Below are 20,275 nucleotides of genomic sequence, written 5' to 3'. Positions count from 1 at the left end.
ACATATATATGGACATACATGGCTTTTATTATTATATCAATATGTTGGTTAAAAATTGTGTATTAATATTATATTAAAAATTTTATTAAAAAAATACCAAAAATAAATTTAAATAGAATTTTTATTAAAAAATTCAAAATTAAATATAACCGTTCAGTTTTTTAGTAAATGGTTGGGTTTAAAAAAAACTGTTTTGTATTGATTTGATACGGTTTGCAATTTTGAACTTTTATGTGAAACCAAAACTTTTGATTCAATTGAATTTTAAAAAAAATTGAAACGGTTCAGTACAATTTGGATGTATTATATAATAGTTTGTTCGGTTCGGTTTGGTTGGATTTTCTGAAATAACCGAACCATGAACAACCTTACTGATCATCATCGTTATCCATTTCCGATCCACGTCCTTCTCCGTTTCCGATCATCATCCTTCTCTGTTTTCGATTAGCCTGGTTCTTCGTCTGCGATCGATCTCATCCTCTTCCGTCTCCGCTCGACATTGTTCTCCTCCAATCTATCTCTTATCCTCTTTTAGTATCAGTTGGATAAATGTTCTTCCATCCTCTCTCTCCCTCTTCAAATTTCTGAGCAATTTTTGATCTCGAGCCCCAAATCCAAATCCTAGTGCAGAGTTTCCATCTTCTTCATGTTTACTTAACAGAGGTTTGATTATATTCATTTAATGATTTGTAGCTTTCTTTTCTCTTATACTTCAATTTCTAATTTCAATTTTAGAACTCTATCTTTCATATTCTCCTTACTAATTTCTATTATTATTATTATTATTGTATTTTTGTTTTGATTTTTCATAGGACAAGCTATTGCTTGTATTTCACAATGAAAAAGGAGAAGTAGGAGCCTGAACTCTGATATAGATTCTCATACGAGCAGGTTTTGGCTGATTTAAGTTATTTCTCATTCTGAATTGATATTGCTTTTTATCTAGTAATTTGTCATTTAGACTATATTCAACTCAGTTGTAAAATGATTGTTTAGTATGCATATTCTTCTTGTGGGTATTCAGTTCTAACTCTTGCATCATAAGCATTTTGTCATCTAATCTACCCATTCTAATGGTAGATACTCAATTGTTTACTTCTGTGCTCCAGCCTGGAGTTCCATTTTCCTCCTGTTTTTATCGCAACACCATCTTTGATCTTATGACTAATTGCTCACGGGTTTTGTTTCTAAAATTCCAGTGGGATGACATTTTACTAATATTAATAATCGGATGCAGTCTATTTTGTTGATTGTTTGATTTGAATGGCATTCGTTAGAAGTGTTTTCTCATTTTTCAGACTTCGATCCCTTGCGGTATAAACTGAAAATAAGTAATTGAAATCCTTGTTTTACTATATTTTCCGATTGCTAATTTTTTTGAGTAATTTATTTGTGTTTTTGATTGTTTCTGTAACATGCTGAATTTTTTGGTTCATTTTAATGGGTTGGTGATGATGATTTTTTTTCATGGCAGGCTCAACAACCTAGTCTCACTAATTTATTTCGATGGCTTCAAATGCAGAGCTCCACTAACACTGTAATATCTCTATCTTCCTGTTTCTGTCTCTTCCCTTGTCAATGTAAATGTGGGTATTATTAGGTTTTGTGAGTTTTCTGTGTTACTATGTAGTTTTATCTTGTGTTGATTGGACTTTGGAGTAGATCTAAAATTAATATATGAAATTGCTTGTATGTCTTGAATTTGTCTATTTTGACTTTTGCTCGTAGTTTTGATTTTTTTTGTATTTGCGTTTTGCAGGATCTTTATTCTAAGATGAAAGAGCTAGTTCCAGAGTATCAGGTTTGTCTGCAATTTTATGTTTTGGTATTCTTGTGCTAGATGAGTTGATGCATAATCTGTGTTGCTTTCGCTGTTTGGTTTCCTTCAATTGTAATTACATATTTGTATTGGATTGAATTAAATTTGTGGTCCATTTGTATATCAGCATCACAATTATGAGCAATTCTTGCATGGACACGGTCATAAATTTTTATTCTTAGGCACAACCAATAAGAAGCTAGTAATTTTTAATTTATTTTTATTTTAATTTTGTTTTTAATTGGATTCATGGGGTGGTTGAGATTATGAAGGAGAGAGAAAATTCTTAATTTATTTTTTAATTAATTAAAATTATGTGATTGGTTGTGTGTAAAACAAATTCTTAGGTCCGTGTCCACCTAAGAATTTTCCCACAATTATAATCGTTTGTCACCTTTTTTTATCTTAAAAAAATATCATATTGGAATAAATACAACTTATTTCAAATAAAGAAAAGCAAAACTTTATATTATATTATGGACTTATCCTCCAAGGTATAATTTTTCAGTAAGAATGAAAATTCCCATAATAGCTACAATGATCATCATTAACAGATTAAAAGCTATGATAAAAATTGGCCTTTTATTTTGCATCACAATTCCTTGAACATAATATGTAAGACTTGATGATATTATACCCTGTTTGTTTATCAATGTTTAAACCCATTCTCTTGTCTACACACTTGCAATGTAACTTATTTTGGAAAGTGCGTTTCTCTAATTGAAAAGGTACTTGGTTAAATGAGAGGAATGACAAATTTAGTGGGGTTAGGCTCAGCTGTTGACCCATCTGAGGTATCTATCTCAATTGACTCGGGTTTTTCTCTTATCATATATGTCAACTATTAACTATTAATTAATTAATTAATTAATTAATTAATTAATATTATTACAAGTGGATTACATCTTGCTAATGATTATTGACTAGTTGATAGAATCTCTGATGTAGCATTTTCTTGTTAATGCTCATTAATTGGATCTGAGGTCAGCTTGTTTTGTGTTTTAGGGAATTCGCTTTAGGGGCATGACAATTCCTGGCTTCCAGAAAACACTTCCAGGTGCTTTTCCTGGTGGGGAGCCTTTACCCGAGGCCATACTGTGGCTTTTATTGACAGGAAAGGTATAATCAAATTGAACTTATTATTATAGATTTTGTGGCTTACAAGTAGTTTAACATCATGACATTACCCTATATGAAGGTGTTCTGATACAAACTCTTGGGTATTTTCATATAATCGATTCATACATTGTATTGAAGATACCAAACAAAGTGCAAGTAGATTCATTAGCTCAATAATTACGAAGACGTTCCAAAATACCAGGTTCATTTTCTTTTGAATTCATAAATTGGTATCTTAAGTAAACACCAGGTGTTTTTGTTTAGTGTATCTAAATCAGTCTTCATATTTTCACTGGAGACAAGTTCTTTCACCTGCTCCATATCTCTTGGAATTGTTCAGGTACTCATATCATGATGGAAATGCCTTTAATCTTAAAACTTAAAAAGGATGTGCTTAAATTTCGTTGTAATGTGTCATCGTACTCTTCTATCTTTCCCATCATAATGATTCATGAATCATGATTCATACCGAAAAAGAAAGAAAGAACTTGCACATACTATTGTCATACTTTAATCAAATAAAATTGAATATAGGTTAAAGCTACATTTTGTGATGAGACCAAGTTAATCACAGTTCGTGACCCAATTCCATGAAAGTGGAAACCTTAAACTAGCATTAATTGGTTATTTTCTTCTATGTATGAACTTCATTCTAATTTCTTATACTTGGGTGATCTTTTCCGGTGGAATTATACTCTTTCAGTTGTTAATGGCTTCAATCACCAAAGTTATTCATCCCATCCCTTCAAATTCTGATTCAAGCTTGCACCAACATAAGTTAGCCGGTTCTGCATCATTTGAGAAATCATCTATAACTGTTTTCTGGTGTCTACCTTATAAAGAGTTTGTAGGGGGTGTCAACTGCAGCAAGTCAACAGTTGGTTAGCTCATTTACTGTGGTTCTCTATTGAAAGTGTTCTATGATCCCAATGCTGCATTGCTGCTTTATCATTTGTTTGTTGCAACTTAGGGTCTTAATTTCTCGGCCACTTTACTAACGTGGTTGAATTATCACAATTTGAAAAGTCATAGAATTTGTGTAGGACTATTAGTAATCATCAAGAAAACAATTTTTTCTTAGTTTATACCTTTGTAATTTAGATTTAATAACAATAAATACTATTGTAAATTATGAAATTCATTTTTTATTGTGTTTCATTGAAGTAACTAGTGTCTTACCCGTGCGTTCGCACGGGTACCTGTTGTTTTCGCGCATTGTGATTGAGAAAAATAAAAGATATTAGTAAAAGATTAAGTTTTGGGTAAAATTGAAAAAGTTATAAAAAGAGTAATATTTTATTTAACAAATTATAATGAAGGAAAAGTTTTAAAATCGCAAATTCACGAATTATAATGAAGAAATATTCAATCAAATTATATAATTCAATTAGTGATAACTATTAGCCCAATCTCAAACTATCAGCTAAGGAGAATCGATTATTTTTTGCTAGCTAAGGAGAAAATTAATTATTTTGGCTCAGTTATAACTACAAACTATCAGCCTAATCTCAAACTATCAGCTCTATCTTGTAGGCCAATGAGAAACCACTACAAACTACATTTATAATAATGATTCATTCAAAATGCATAATTAATAGAAAAATACTTTGACCAGTTACTTCATGTTCCCGTTATTATTTATTATTTTGATAAGTAACTTCGTATTCCCGTTAATATTTCAAATTTCTTCCCGTTAATTTTCAAAATTTTGATCTGTAACTTCATGTTCTTGTTAATATTCATTATTTTGATCAGTAACTCCTTGTTCCCGTTAATATTCATTATTTTGATCAATAAGTTCGTGTTCCCGTTAATATTCCAAGTTCGTTTCCGTTAATATTCAAAAAAAATTATCAGTAACTTAATGTTCCTGTTAATATTCAATATTTTGTCAATAACTCCGTGTTCCCGTCAACATTTATTATTTTGATTAGTAACTTTGTGTTCCCGTTAATATTCAAAATTTGTTCCTGTTAATTTTTAAATTTTGGATAGTAACTTAATGTTTTCGATGCTGACAGCGTCCTCTCCTGTCCAGCATGTCGATGACGTTTTCCTTTGGAATCAAAACAGTAGCGGTTCCTTCTCCGTGGCTTCCGTGTCTGCTATAATTGCGGAGAATAAGGAGATAGCCTGGCCCGTGGAAACAATGGATATGCTTAAAGTCTTATGGAATTTGTCGGTCCCTCTCAAATTCAAGGTTTTCGCTTGGAGACTTCTCATATCAAGACTCCCGGTAAAGGATTCGCTCTTGAGAAGAGGTGTCACCTTCGACGCTACGAATGCTTGCTGTGAGTTTTGTCGGTTGCAACCGGAAAACTTGAACCATCTATTTTTCGATTGCCCCGTCTCAAAGCTGTTGTGGGGCAGAATTTTCACATGGATGGGAGTTGATCTCTCATTCTCTCTTGATGAGTTCATGGTGTTTGGCAAGTTTCATGACAAGGTGAAAATGGCAAATTCAAGACTGAAAATCAACACCATTTGGATAGCTACATCTTGGAGCATTTGGTTTATGAGAAACGCGATGATTTTCGATAAGGTGTCGTATAGTTTCGACGTGGTGTATTCTAATATCTTGTATTTATCTTGGAATTGGCTAGCTAGTAGCAATCCTTTGTCCTTCTGTAGCTTCTATGACTGGTTTAAATCCCCTTTGGATTGTTTCAATTCTCTGTAATTTCTCTGTTGTAAGGGTTGCACCCCTAGTGCGATTACTTATATCATTTGCCTATTGAAAAAAAAACTTAATGTTTTCGATAATATTCAAAATTTTGATCATTAACTTTGTGCTCCCGTTAATATTTAATATTTTAATCAATAACTTCGTGCTCCCGTTAATATTCAATATTTTAATCAGTAACTCCGTGTTCCCACTAATATTCAATATTTTGATCAATAAACTTCATTTCCCATTAATATTCAATATTTTGACCAGTAACTTCATGTTCCCCTTAATATTTAATATTTTGATCAGTAACTTCGTGTTCTCGTTCATATTCAATATTTTGTTCAGTAACTTCATGTTCCCGTTAAAATTCAATATTTTGATCAATAACTTCAAGTTCCCATTAATATTCATTATTTTGATCACTAACTTCGTGTTTCTGTTAATGTTTCAAATTTGTTCCTGTTAATATTCAATAGTTTGATTAATAACGCCATGTTTCCGTTATTATTCAATATTTTTAGCAGTAACTCCATGTTCCCGTTAATATTATATACTTTGCTCTGTAATTTAATACTCACGTTAATATTCAATATTTTAATTACTAACTTCATGTTCTCGTTAATATTCAATATTTTGATTAATAACTTCATGTTCTCGTTAATATTCAATATAGTTTTATCAATAACTTTGTTTTCCCGTTAATATTCAATAGTTTGATCAATAACTTCGTGTTCTCGTTAATATTCAATATTTTGATCAGTAACTTTATGCTCTCGTTAACATGCCATTTTTTATCAGTAACTTCATGTTTCCGTTAATATTCAATATATTTAATATTTTGATCAGTAATTTAATATTATCTTTAATATTCAATATTTTGATTAGTAACTTCATGTACCCATTAATATTAAAAAAACATTCTATTAATATTCAATATTTTGATTAATAACTACGTGTTCCCGTTAATATTCAATTTTTTTATCAGTAACTTCATGTTTTTATTAATATTCAATATTTTGATGATATTTTTGAAACAAAAATAAATTAATTTTAACATTGTTTAAAAATATTTGATGATAATTAAATTTTTTTATAATAACAAAAATCTTAAATTGACAAATTATAATGAAGAAATATTCTATCAAATTATATAATACAATTAATAATAAATATTTAATATAATTGATTAAACTCAATTTACAAATCAAATATATTATTCCATATATAAAATGTTTGAATCAATAGTTAATTATTCCTATATATAAATATTTTTGTTTTGGAATTATTTATAAAACTATTTAGGCTTAATTGCAACTTTAATCCTCCTATTTTGTCTTTTTCTTGATTTTGATCCCTCTATTTTAAAAATCACTATTTTAGTCCCTTTTTTAAGTTTTCTGTGCAATTTTCGTCTCTCTATTTTGTTTTTTCTGCAAAATTAGTCCCTATTCATGTCTCTTTTTCATTAGAAAACTCAAAAAGGGGACCAAAATTGTGGTTTTAAAAATGGGGGGACTAAAATCGAGAAAAAGACAAAATAGGTGGACCAAAGTTGCAATTAAGCCAACTATTTAAATCAATTGTAAACTTATTCTCGTTATTACATTTAATTAAATGTGTTAATATCAGTACCATATGTGCGTACCATATAATTATCCGTGTGTATCCGTAATATATTATTTTGTATTTGGATAGAATTGACCCATTAAAGTTTTAATGGTAATATTTCAATTATATTATATTATATATAGATAAATATATATATATTGATTATTGATGAACTTGTTCAATTAAATTTTAAATTTTATAAATGACAAACAAATTGTATGATTAATAAAAAATATAATACAATTTTGATATTATTTACTCATATATTACTTATGTTTCATTATATTACTATTTATTCATACATTACTTATGTTTCATTTTATTACTATTTATTCATACAATACTTATGTTTCATTCGATTACTTATGCTTATTAACACCCATAGTTATTTTTAAATATTTTTTTTTAAAAAGTCAATAGATCTAATATATTTATTTTATTTAATAATCTCTAAAAAATTTCATTCATATTTTATATTTTAAATAATTTAGTAGTATTAGTAAGAAATCTTAATAAAGTGAAAATAGAAAATAGTAGTTAGTTTTTCTATACAGAGAATGACGATGACACATGTTGTATTTTAAACATTTTGAAAATATACTTTATTTTTATAATAATATCTATGAATTTTTTATCAAAAAACTCCATACAATATATAAAAGCAATGATATGCCTAAAACATTTTATTAAAATATGTGTCTAATAATATTTATCCTTTTGTTAAATGAGAGGTTACAAATATTCTAACCATATGAAATTTGGTTTCAAAATTATGTTGATAAATTCATTATTTTGGAAAGTTTCTATTAAATAATTTTGAAGGAAATCAAGTGAGATAAATTATATTTATTAATTTTTAATGATAATATGATTCACTCAATTTTTGGTGATACAACATCAATATAATTGGAGTACTAAATATATTTGTAATGTATTTATTTTATACCAATTAAGATATTGGTAAGTAATTGATATGATTTTAATGTATTGATTCTATATCAATTAAATTATTCCCAACGTACTGATTTTAAGGTATGGGTCGTTAAAAAGGCTTTTATATCTTACAAAGTTAGATAATTTTAGGTAAATCATACAAAAGTACAATATTTACTCAAAATTATATTATTTTTAGGTAAATCATACAGTATTGTAAAAACAATATAATTTTGTAAGATATAAAAGTACAATATTTTCTCAAATCTAATAATTTAAATATACATATGGTAAGTACTAAAAGAATAAGAAATCAAAAGTTGCAATCACATGCATTAAATCATAAATTAAAAGTTACAATCAATCTATCAATTATTACTAAAGATAATTATGATATTTAACTTTTTTATAAGTAAATGATTCATGTCTTTTCATTCTAAACTCTTTATTTACCTAAAAAAAATATACTGTTTTTTTCTTTATTCTTTGATTTTATTTTCTTATACATTTCAAAATTATGTATATGTTTTGAATTTGTAATATTTTATTATATTCTATATTTTTTTTTTGTTCGACCTTAGAATAAATAAATATCAATAATATTTTATAAAACTAACTTTATAAATTATATATATATATATATATATATATATATATATATATATATATTGATAAACTTAATTTTTTTAATTTGACCTAACTAAAATATTCTTTAGTTATATGAATTAATATACAATATTATGTTATTTATATATTATAATATCTATAATTTTTATAGCTACTAAGATTTAATATAAATATCACTCAAAGATAAAATCAATTAATCAAAGAAATTTATTTATTAAAATTTGCAATAATATACCAATTATTTCCATATCAAGAAAATAGGTGTGCTGCTTCATTATTTCAACAAATCATTCTTTAAAATCACGTTCAAATCGACCATAATGCTTGGATTATTATGGATAAGAAGTTAAAAATTGTAATCACATTAAATCAAAAAATTAGGTAAATGATTTATGTCTTTTCATTTCAAAACTCTTTATTTACCTAAACAAATATAATGTTTTTTTCTTTACTCTTTGATTCTATTTTCTTATAAATTTCAAAATTATGTATACATTTTTAATTTGTAATATTTTATCTTTATTTTTTGTTTTGTTCGACCTTATAATAAATAAATATCAATAATATTTTATAAAACTAACTTTGTTAATTTGACCTAACTAAAATATTCTTTAGTTCTATGAATTAATATAAAATATTATCTTATTTACATATTATAATATCTACAATTTCTATAATTACTAAGATTTAATATAAATATCACTCAAACATAAAATCAATCAATTAATAATTATTTATTAATATTTGCACTTAAAATATAAAAAATTAAAGTTCATTCTAAGAATTAATATAAAATATCATGTTATTTACATAGTATAATATCTACATTTTTGACAAAACTTGCGCAAGCATAATCCAGTAATTTCAAGCAGATTCTCCATTGTATATTGACACCAGACAACTTGATTTCTACTTCTATAGCTCAAACTTTTGGGACAGTCAAAGAAGAATATTTATTTCAAACGAATCGTATAGACGATGTTTTCTACTGTCTGCACCAGAAAAAAAATCCAAATAGTATAAACCAAAATTTTCCACATGAATAGTCGTGGGGTGGGAATGACTGTAATTGCAAAAATAGTATAAACCAAAATTTTCCACGATTAGGTTTGATGAACATGATAGATACTGTGAAAGTGTGATGGTTATATATAGTAATGATAAAAGTGTTTTGGAACGTGGAAGGTGGAGGGCTTGGAAGGCAGAAGGGGCTTGGAAGACAGAAGCATTATATGAGGTCATTAGTGCTGTAAGCAGTTGTGAATGTGAATGGCCAGAGAAAGTAAATAATTTGTAACTGCAAGATCATGAGAGGTTGGAGGTTTAAAGTTCAATCCTATAGTGAGAAAGGAATGATGTGGAATTTTGTGAGGCTGATGTGGCATAGCTAAGAGATGAGGAAATTGTAGACTTTTCTTATATGATAGATTAATTATAAGATTAAATGAAAAAAAATTCTTTTAATAGTTTTTGTGCTGGGTAGAGAAGTTGTCCCTTAGTTTTTATAATTTTAATATCCTTTATCTAAATCAATACTTAATTTTCACAAGGGGAGGGTAGGGATTTTAAAATAAATTTACCTTTTTATCCTTATAAATATTATTATTTATGCTTAGTAAAAATAATTCTAAATAACAATAATATTGAGTAAATTTCACCAAATAAAAACTTGTTCATTCATAAATCATAATATAATCGTAAACAACAACACACACTAATTGAACTATATATCTTCAACGCAAATCAAACCATTATCTGAACTTATGATTCATCTAACCCAATAAGACAATTTCTATAATAAAAAATAAATAAAATAAGATTAGAATATTAAAAACTTAAACATATAATATTTGAGTTAAAAATTTTATTTATAACATAAATATATTATATTTGCATATTTTGGATATTGTTATTATTATTAATAGTATAATAAAAAAAGCCTTATTACTATCATATATAAGAACCAATATAAGTATAAGTATGTTATTATTATAAAAAAAATAATGATATCAAAAAGGGAACTTCAACAAAATAAAAAGGAAAATAATTCATCTGAGAGGAACAACGCACAAATAGCAACCGCACAGTAGAAAAAAATAAACGTGAAATAATTCAGAGAAAAAAATTTAGTATTTAATAATTCAATAAGGGCAATCTTGGAATTAAAAAAATGATTGAGGTTAAAATAGGGAAAATTAAAAAGTTATAATTATTAAATCTTCGCTCCAAATCCCTCCAATTTGGAGGGGAGCAAAAAGTGAGCTTAGGAGGGATTTTGCTCCCCTCCCCTCCCCTCCCTTTATAAAAAATGAACCAAACACATATTATTATAAATATCACCACCCCTCCCCTCTCCTCCCCTTCATCTACTCCCAACCAAACGGACCCTAAATGATGTCAAACTACACTTGTCATATTTTCATTGATAAATAACATAAACCACAACTAAGGAATTGTAGATAAGTTTTCTTCCTATCCTAATTAGTTTTAGTTTTGAAAAAAAAAGTTTAAATATGTTTTTTATTCTTATAAATATCTCAAATTTTATTTTTTGTCCGTATTAAAAAAATGACATATTTTAGTCACTATACAATTTTTATGCATGTAGTTTTAGTCTTGTTAATTTTTAAAATTTTAAAAACAACTTAACTACCTTTTAATTTTTTAAATTTTTTAATAATTTTTTTAATTAATTTTTATAATACTGTAAAATATTTATTTACCAAACTTTAGAAATTTTTTTTAAATGAGAAGAATTAAATATGAATTTTTAAAATTTTAAAAGATAATCATAAAAGTAATAAAAATCCCGACTTAGAAATAAAAATTTGATTTTTTTAGAAAGAACTTTTTAAAACCTTCAGAAAAGAAATTTAGATAGTTTCTATCACTCCTAGAAAATATTATTTAGCGCCGACCATACTTCGACTCTATAAGCAAAAAAATAACACCAATTGCAGGTTTAACGTCGAGTTAGCGTCGGTGTTAGGAGCAGACTAAAAGGCTAGAAGCTAACATGTTAGTGTCAATAAAAAATAGTCATGTCTACCATAGTGTCGGCTCAGCCACTTGCTAAAATCATAGGAATCATAAGTCGTTTCCCACCAGAAATAGATGAGATTACGGAAGCTACAATGATTCATGGGAGTAACATCTCGATCCGAAGGTTGTGATCGTGACGTATCGTGAATTAAATGAGTTGTTCTTGAATCGGTGTTGCTAACTTCTGGTGCGATGGACTTAGGGGTTGCTTGCAGGGTTAGCACTCCAACGTCCAAGTTATTTAGGATTCAAGATAATCGTGTGAAAGTGGAGATAGAAATAATGCACTTGAAATTTTTTTATGTAAATGCAGTTTGGTTTAGACCAGTTTTAAAAAATTAATCTAAAATTCAACCCGATATAAATAGTTTTTATAAAACAGAATTCAAATACATTCAAAATTATTAGTTTCTTTTTGTAATTTTTCCGTATTTTTAAATTAATTTGCGGTGTTTACTTGGATTTGACCACTCTAATCTATATCATAAGAAAAAGTTGTTTATAAAATTATTGAATAATCCATATACTTATTTATATATAGATAAAATATATTAATTATGTGTTCTTAAATTCTAGCTCCACTTGTAAAAGTTGATATTTGAATGTTATCATTAGAATTTGAACTTATGTAATCAAGGTTGTATTAGAATTTAAATTTATGTATTCGCGATTGTAGGTGAGTTTTTAGTAGTTATTCAACTTTTATATGTATCATGTGTTTTTATTGAGTAAGAGGGTTTTTTTTTTGTCAATTAACTTTTGAACCCTCGGCAACAAATAGAGTAAAATGGTAAAAACAAAAATTCTACAATTTTATTTTATTTTTAAGTTAGTAGAAATTCTACAATTCTATAATTTTATTAGAAAAAAGAATATGAATACAAATTGTGAAAGTTTGTAAACTGCAGCAACAACTAGAATCTCCCTTTTTAGTGGAGAAAGTTTCGTTGATTATAAATATATTTTAATAAAATAATAAAATAATCAATAAATAAATAAATGTATGAAATTACTAAATCTAAAACATATCCGTGACTAGTTTAAAAAAAATATGTTTATTTTGTATCTTTAACTTTATATAAAAATCTCAAACATAACTATATTTGAATATTGATTGAGATAAATTAATGTGATTGACCTAAATATAGAAACTACCCTATCAATTGTAGAGATTTTCTCTAACAGAATCTCTGATTTTTTGGGCATCCTAAGATAATAAAAATTGGAATTATTTAATATAAATATATCAAACACCAAGAACAATGTACGATTTTCTGATATTTTAACTACTGTGTTTTCTTCTTGCTTTCTGAAGAAAAAACAAATAGCCTTTTTCTTTTCTTATACTTGTTTTCAGCATTCAGTATGCAAATAGATTGGAGGAATTTAGAATCACTTTCTTTAAGTTTGATTTTTGATAAGTTAGTAGAAACTATTGATCACATCTCTTTCAGCCGCGTATGCAAAAATTGGTATTCTATTGCAAAGTTTAACTATCAAAATCCACAAATACAAAATAATGTGTTACCCATGCTTATGATTCCCACAAGAAATAAGAGCAGGACAGAAATAAGTTTATACGGAATTTCATCAAAAAAAGATTACAACCTCAAACTACCTGTACGTTGTAACAAGAGGCTTTGTGGTTCAAGTCATGGTTGGTTAGCCAAGGTGGATTATAGTTCTCAAGCTACGGGTATAACACTCCTCAATTCTTTTAAAAATGGGGCATCTATCACTTTACCACCCCTTTACTTCCCAAATTTGTTTAGAAGAAAAGACCGTTATGAGTATAATGTGCATAAGGTTATTTTATCTACTAATCCTACATTTAAGCCACGCGATTTTGTAGTTGTAGCAATTTACACTATGTGGAAACATCTTGCTTTCTTAAAAGTTGGACAAAAGAATTGGACTTATATTCATGATATTCATGACGTCTTCAATGTCTTCAATGATGTTATATTCTACAAAGACCTAGTCTATGCCGTGGGACATTCGAATATCATTATCTCTTTTGATTATTCTTATTTAAAGGGTGGAAAGGTAATTCCCAAAGTTGTTTCTTTGAAGAAGGATGATTATGCTGATCGAACTTATCTTGTAAAATCATTAGAAGGTGACTTATGGCTTGTAAGAAAATTTATGGGGTATCCTGGTGACGAAAATGATGAAGATAATGTTGAACCTAGTAATGGTGCGGAAAAATTTGAAGTATATAATTTGGAATTGGATCTTCAAACGGGTGAACTTATACAAATGTTAAAAATTGATAGTTTAGGAGATAATGTCTTATTCGTAGGTGATAGTGATTCAATTGCTGTGTCAGCTTCATATTTCTCTAGTTATCTTCAAAAGGATTCAATTTATTATACAGCTGATTTTTACGGAGACACGCTACCTTATCCTAATGGACCATTTGATATGAAAATCTACAATGTAAAAGAGGAAAAGTTTAGCGAACATTGTCCTTTTCGTCCTTGGTTTAAACGAATGTCACCTGCGGTATGGATTATTCCACCATTTCAATGAGATTGACATCCTCAAATTGAAATATGATATTTTGTTTATTATTCCTCTTACATTACTATATTGCTCTTGGCAAAAATTTATGTGTATTGCATATATGAAAAGAATTTAAGATTTTTATAATAATACTACTATTTTAAATATTTTAGTTAATTTTTATCTTTATTTCAATTCTGTAATTTTAATTTTTGGAATTGTATCAAAGAGGAGTAATGAGTTATGCATTATTAAAAATTTTAATCCGTTAGATTACTTTTGATAAAAAATCAAGATTTTTAATTGATAATAAACAATTCAATTAGCATTGAATCATTGGCATTTTAATTTCAGAAATTTAAGGAATGATTTGAACAACATTATAGTTATGAATTCAATCTTAAAATTTGAATAAGTAAAGCTGCCAACAAACAGTAAATCCCGCATCATATGTATAAGGATTTAAAATTTAAGGTATTTTAAATCCATATTATAAAAAAAGAGAAATTTGATGAAAAATAGATTTATTAAAAGAATGAAGGGACTTAACAAAACAACTTATTCTTTTTTTATTATTTTGAATCTATATATGATTACATCAAATAATGTGGGTCTCATACAAATTTAGTGTGATTCATACATAACTTTTAAATATTAGTTTAAAATTTCAATATTATTTTATTTCTAAATAGTTCTTTTGATTAATATAATTTATTTTGAATTTAAATATTGATTTATGCATCTAAAATTTGAATTTAACTTCAAATTATTATAAATAATTTTTTAAATATACTTTTTTATTTTAGTTTTGATTTTTTTAATCACATTGTGAGAAAATAAAAAATAAGGAGCGTACTTCTGAGAGGTAGAACTCTGGACCGTTTTTTAAACAAATACGCTCAATATAGTTTTCTTTTTCAACAAAAAGAATAATGGGACTATCGGTCTAAAGTACTATTTCTTACTTTGAAAAGAGAGTAGTACTCCCTCCGTCCCATAATGAGTGACTCAGCCCACCATTTCACACAGATTAAGAAAAGTGGTTAAAAGTAAGAGAGATAATAGTATTTTTACTATAGTACCCTTATTATGTATTGGAAATGATGAAACTTTTATTAATTAGAGGATAGAATTGGAAAAGTGTATTGGAAATTGAAATATATCATTTATTTTGGGACATCATTTTATTCTAAATGGGTCACTCATTTTGGGATGGAGAGAGTATATAAGAGGAATGTCAGGTTTTTAAAGATTTATACCATTACATGCAACGATTAGAATAGACTTTACACTGCATGCATAGTTGAGCACAATAAGGCTTTATGTTCTGATTTGTGAAAAATTGAATGAATCCACACATTTGCCTTATTGGTTATTTATTGAATCAGTCATCTAACCGAGGAGTCAATGGATAGATTGATTATAAAGCCTACAAACTCAACTACGCATTCGTGGGTTTTGACTCACTAATGGAGGGATTGGGCTAAGTTATCTCTTTTATGTAGGAGAGGTGGTCAATCCCTAGAACCGTGAGTACTTTAGTTATTAACTGGGAGAGTTTTATTTGAATCACTTAAAAACGTGGTTTGTTACGTTCTCCTACAATATACAACAAAGAGAAGTGAAACAAGTTGATCACATGTTCGCCACATGATGTCACCACTTACTATTTAGATGTACTTTATGTTATTTAATAGTTAGAGATTTTATGCGTCCAGTTGATGGGCCATATCAAAGATATTTCACTTCATAGTCCTTTCAGCACAATGCATGTAAGAGCGAAGTGATTAAGTGAGAATATTATGGTCCCCAATCATCAAGCCCAAAGATTGTAAAGACAAAGTGGTTAAGCGAAAAACATTATGGTCCATAGTACCTCAAATATAAGGCATGTAAGAGAAAACTGATTAGGACGCCATCGAAGGAGATGCCAACTGGCCTATTGATCCTTGTGTGTGAAATGATTAAAACTACCTTGGGAAGGACCAAACAATCTAGGACATATGGGATCTTTGATGGAAACTATGTGTACTTCACCCTTTAGTGGAAAAATTGAAACCATTAGTTTCATCTTCAATAGTGTAATTTACCCTTTATTTTATCAACACTAAAACTAATTAGGATAGGGAGAAAACTTACCTACAATTTCTTAGGTGTGGTTTATGCTATTCATCAACGAAAATATGACGAGTGTATTTTGACATTATTTAAGGAGTGAAATAGGAAGAAAAAAATACATATGCGTAAAAGGAAATGATACACTTATCATATTGTCATTGGAAAGTAGTACAAACCACACCTAAGTAATTGTATCGAACTATTCTCCATAAGATAGTTTATAAAAATAATATTAAAAAATACCTATTTTTTAAAATTTCAAAATTATTGAAAACTATTAAAATTATAAAAACTATGATTTAAATAAACGAAATTAAAATTATAAAAACTATTAATAAATTTTTTTTCATTTAATCTTATAATTAATTACTACAATGAAAACACAAAAAAAAAAATAAGACCCATTTTGGTCCCTCACAAATATTACACGAGTCAAATTAGTTCTTCACAATAAAATAGACACAATTTAATCCCTTATAAAATATAACCAGATCATATTAGTCTTTCTACTAATATTTTTTTGAAATCGGGTTTTTTTCTTAGTTTTAAATCATGACTGGACAACCACGTTAGATTTTATTTATTTTTCATCTTTTAAATACTAAATTGATTTTTATTTTTAATTTCATTTTTAAACTATTATAAATTAATAATATAAAAAAGCCAAAATTGTTTCTTATAACGAGTTGAACTCAGGCCAATGTGACTAATCTTAAACAATTATAAATTTAAAATAAAAAATACAAAATTTGTATCAATATGGTCTCGAACCTAAGTCCCTTCAGATTAAATGACAGTCAATTTAATACAATAGAAATTGATTTGTATATTTGTAAATGATAGTTACTTTACTAACAATAAAATTGATTTGTCTAGTTGTTATTGATAGTCACCTTATTAATCGTAAAAATTGATTTGTCTTGTTGTAAATGATAATCTTTTTATTAACAATAGAAATTGATTTATCTAGTTGTAAATGATAGTCACTTTACTAACAATAAAAATTAATTTGTCTAGTTGTAAATGATAATCTTTTTATTAACAATAGAAATTGATTTATCTAGTTGTAAATGATAGTCACTTTACTAACAATAAAAATTAATTTGTCTAGTTGTAAATGATAGTCACTTTATTAAAAATAGAAATTGATTTGTCTTGTTGTAAATAATAATCACTTTACTAACAATAGAAATTGATTTTTCTAGTTGTAAATTATAGTAACTTTATTAAAGATAGAAATTGATTTGTCTAATTGTAAAGTGAAAATCATTTTATAACCTGAAGGGACTTGGATTTGAGACCTCATAGGTAAAAATTTATGTATATAATTTGTTAATATTAGTAGAAATCAAGAAAATTACTTGTTTAAAAATTACTTTATAAGAAACAATTTTGACTTTTTTGATACTATTCATTGATAACTGTTTAAAAATGAAATTAAAAATAAATTAATTTAGTATTTAAAAAGTAAAAAATAAAAATAAAATCCAACGTGTCAGTTCCGTCACGGTTTAAAAGTATGAAAAGAACCGATTTAGAAGTAGAAAATAACCGATTTGAGAAAAATATTAACAGAAGGACTAATATGATCCGGTTAAATTTTGTAAGGGATTAAGTTGGGTCAATTTTTTTGTGAGGGACTAATTTGACTCTTCTAATATTTGCGAGGGACCAAAATGAATCTTCACTAAAAAAGATTTCATAATTTATAATAGCATTTATTGTAATTAAATGTAAATTACAAGGTTATGTCTAAGGTGAGGGTTCAATTAAGTCCCTCACCGGCCTCTAAAAATAGCAATAGGATTAAATGAATGTTTAAAATCCATTATGATACACTTGAGAATATGTAAAATTAGCTATAGGTGATTTTTTTTTACATAATGTCAAAAGTTTTTTTTAAGGTATCAACAATATTTTTAGATTTGTGTTTCGTACAATTCTAAAACATCTGCAGTATTTCCGTATATCTATCTTTCCATCTCTCCATGTTTCTTAATTTTTCCTGTCATTTTTTCCGGCGGTCACCGTTTAAAGAAAAGTACACCATGTCCAATTTCCATAGTTTGATAATTGGCGTTTTATAAAGCGACACCAAATTCTTAATCCCAAATGTGCTTGAGTATATATATTTGTAATTTTTCCTATAAAATAACGTGAATTAGAGCATCGGTACCATTTGCCGAATAGTTAATTGGTACAGGAAATGAAGAAAGAGCATCGGTACCATTTGTCGAATAGTTATAGGTGATATGGAGGTAAAAGGAGAAATTTTCAAATATTTGTATTAGTGTACTTTAGTACTTATGTTAAAACTATGTTGTTTATTGTGATAGGGACTAGAAGACGTGTCTACAAAAGTTGTTAATGAAACAGGTGAGACTACTGTTGATGATATTAGTGCTGAGGATGGAGAATCTATTGAAAATATTATAAATATTGATAAATATTGATAGTATGGAGGATATTCTTAGTATGGACCTGAAAAGATTAAGTCCCCATAAGACAAGAAAAAATCAATTTTCAAGCCTGAACATGGTTTATCTGTTCTACAACCAGTATGCTAAAACGAACGAGTTTACAGTTTGCAAGAGCAAGATTCCTCGAAGCAAGAAAGGAGAAATATTACAGAGGACATTTGTTTGTCACAAACAGGGGTTCAGGGAGGATAGAGGTTTAACAATAGGAAATCGTTAGCGTAAACCTAATACTCGGTCTGGATGTGAAGCAAAATTTTGAGTGCATATAGATAGTTTCTCACAAAGTTGGTGGATAACAGTTTTTATCGATCAGCACAACCATGAGCTTTTAGATGAAAAGTACCATGGAATGCTTGCTTCACATCGAAAAATGGAAGATTCAAATATAATGCAGATGAACGACATGTTGAAGGTTGGTATAAGACCGTCTCAATTCTATGATTTGATGTTAGGTTAACACAATGAATATAAAGACAGCTTGGTGGACATGGCTGAAAAAGCTTTGCACACAGAATGATGTATAGATATCAAAAAGCTTCAATTAGTTTTCTATAAAACAATGTAGGCATGTCTACAATGACCATTTGCATTATAATCAAGTTAATCCATAGGAATTTTCCCTTTTTACTAAACAAGCTTTTTATTAATTTGGTTAGATTTTGTTATTGTTGCAACACCCTGCACTCTTTTTTCCTTCCAATGGACTTTAATCCCTTTGGGGTTTTCTGATATGGTTTTAAACGAGGCGGTTGTTTTTATCCCTTTATGTAACTATGCAATTTTAATAATTGAATTAATTTCATAAACTTACTAATAATTGTTTAATAATAATGCCTTATGATATCTGTTATTAAAATTTTGTAATAGATATCGACATTGTTGGGTCCAAACAACCAAGATATAACTGAAACTGCAGCTGCAGAAATAAAATCAGAAATATCTCTTTTAGTGAAGTTCTTCTATGCAGAGCCATATATCACTGGTTGCAACTCTGCTATATATCAGTTGGTTTTTCTTGCGTATTTTGTCGCATAAATTTCTGTTGGTTTTTGGCGATAGTTCAGGAGCGGTACTATCTTTAAATGGATCAATATAACGGGGTTGGGTGGTTGCAGCATGCCTGATTTTTTTAGGTCTCATCAATCCGATAACTATCTTTCATCTCTTTCGTAGCTGCCTTCACATCAGGTTTCATTGTTTTTCTGGGGCTGCAGCAGTCCTTTTTGCTGTTTTGTTTCATCAACTCAGCATCCCTTTCTGGCAAGTGTAAATATGTTGTAATTCAGCTAAGAGCCTCAGTGATACACATATAGGCCACATGCCCCTTTCTGGTGGGTTTCATTGATTTTGAAA

The 20,275-nt window shown here is 27.8% G+C and overlaps 3 protein-coding genes across 19 annotated transcripts; all 3 read left to right on the top strand.

Moving 5' to 3' along the window:
* The first annotated feature begins 333 nt into the window (after nt 1–333).
* On the top strand, nt 334–4,543 carry LOC131662391 (citrate synthase, mitochondrial-like). 17 transcript variants are annotated; one of them, XR_009301538.1, is made up of 8 exons: nt 334–663; nt 813–891; nt 1,475–1,537; nt 1,760–1,801; nt 2,825–2,938; nt 3,077–3,140; nt 3,242–3,278; nt 3,642–4,540. XR_009301538.1 is itself a non-coding variant. In XM_058932164.1 (6 exons), exons 3-6 carry the CDS (start codon nt 1,517–1,519, stop codon nt 3,822–3,824), a joined length of 360 nt encoding a protein of 119 aa, XP_058788147.1. In that variant the 5' UTR covers nt 334–663; nt 813–887; nt 1,475–1,516; the 3' UTR covers nt 3,825–4,542. The 17 variants fall into 17 exon arrangements, 4 of the variants coding, with proteins under 4 accessions (XP_058788147.1, XP_058788146.1, XP_058788148.1 ...); XR_009301533.1 differs by having other exon boundaries at nt 3,018–3,140; nt 3,642–4,538; XR_009301537.1 differs by lacking the exon at nt 3,242–3,278 and having other exon boundaries at nt 3,642–4,539.
* Nucleotides 4,544–4,949: 406 nt separating this feature from the next.
* LOC131658869 (uncharacterized) lies at nt 4,950–5,618 on the top strand. Its single transcript, XM_058928119.1, has one exon. The coding sequence runs from the start codon at nt 4,950–4,952 to the stop codon at nt 5,616–5,618; it is 669 nt and encodes a 222-aa protein (XP_058784102.1).
* A 7,566-nt stretch (nt 5,619–13,184) lies between these two features.
* LOC131658868 (F-box protein SKIP23-like) lies at nt 13,185–18,895 on the top strand. The gene is made up of 2 exons (XM_058928118.1): nt 13,185–14,324; nt 18,779–18,895. Exons 1-2 carry the CDS (start codon nt 13,185–13,187, stop codon nt 18,893–18,895), a joined length of 1,257 nt encoding a protein of 418 aa, XP_058784101.1.
* The last annotated feature ends 1,380 nt before the right edge of the window (nt 18,896–20,275 follow it).

This window comes from Vicia villosa, linkage group LG3 (assembly GCF_029867415.1).
Source record: "Vicia villosa cultivar HV-30 ecotype Madison, WI linkage group LG3, Vvil1.0, whole genome shotgun sequence".
NCBI lineage: Eukaryota > Viridiplantae > Streptophyta > Magnoliopsida > Fabales > Fabaceae > Vicia > Vicia villosa.
The sequence above is the reverse complement of the archived record's forward strand: the minus strand, read 5'-3'. Positions and strand labels throughout refer to the sequence as shown.

What these genes read in the sequence shown, in the direction of transcription:
- LOC131662391 (XM_058932165.1), top strand. Translation starts at nt 1,517, where the DNA reads ATGCAGAGCTCCACTAACACT. An exon ending in AGCTAGTTCCAGAGTATCAG is followed by an intron (nt 1,802 to 2,824) that starts GTTTGTCTGCAA and finishes TTTGTGTTTTAG; the next exon opens with GGAATTCGCTTTAGGGGCAT. An exon ending in GGCTTTTATTGACAGGAAAG is followed by an intron (nt 2,939 to 3,641) that starts GTATAATCAAAT and finishes ATACTCTTTCAG; the next exon opens with TTGTTAATGGCTTCAATCAC.
- LOC131658869 (XM_058928119.1), top strand. Translation starts at nt 4,950, where the DNA reads ATGCTGACAGCGTCCTCTCCTGTCCAGCATGTCGATGACGTTTTCCTT.
- LOC131658868 (XM_058928118.1), top strand. Translation starts at nt 13,185, where the DNA reads ATGCAAATAGATTGGAGGAATTTAGAATCACTTTCTTTAAGTTTGATT. An exon ending in TTAAACGAATGTCACCTGCG is followed by an intron (nt 14,325 to 18,778) that starts GTATGGATTATT and finishes TTATTGTGATAG; the next exon opens with GGACTAGAAGACGTGTCTAC.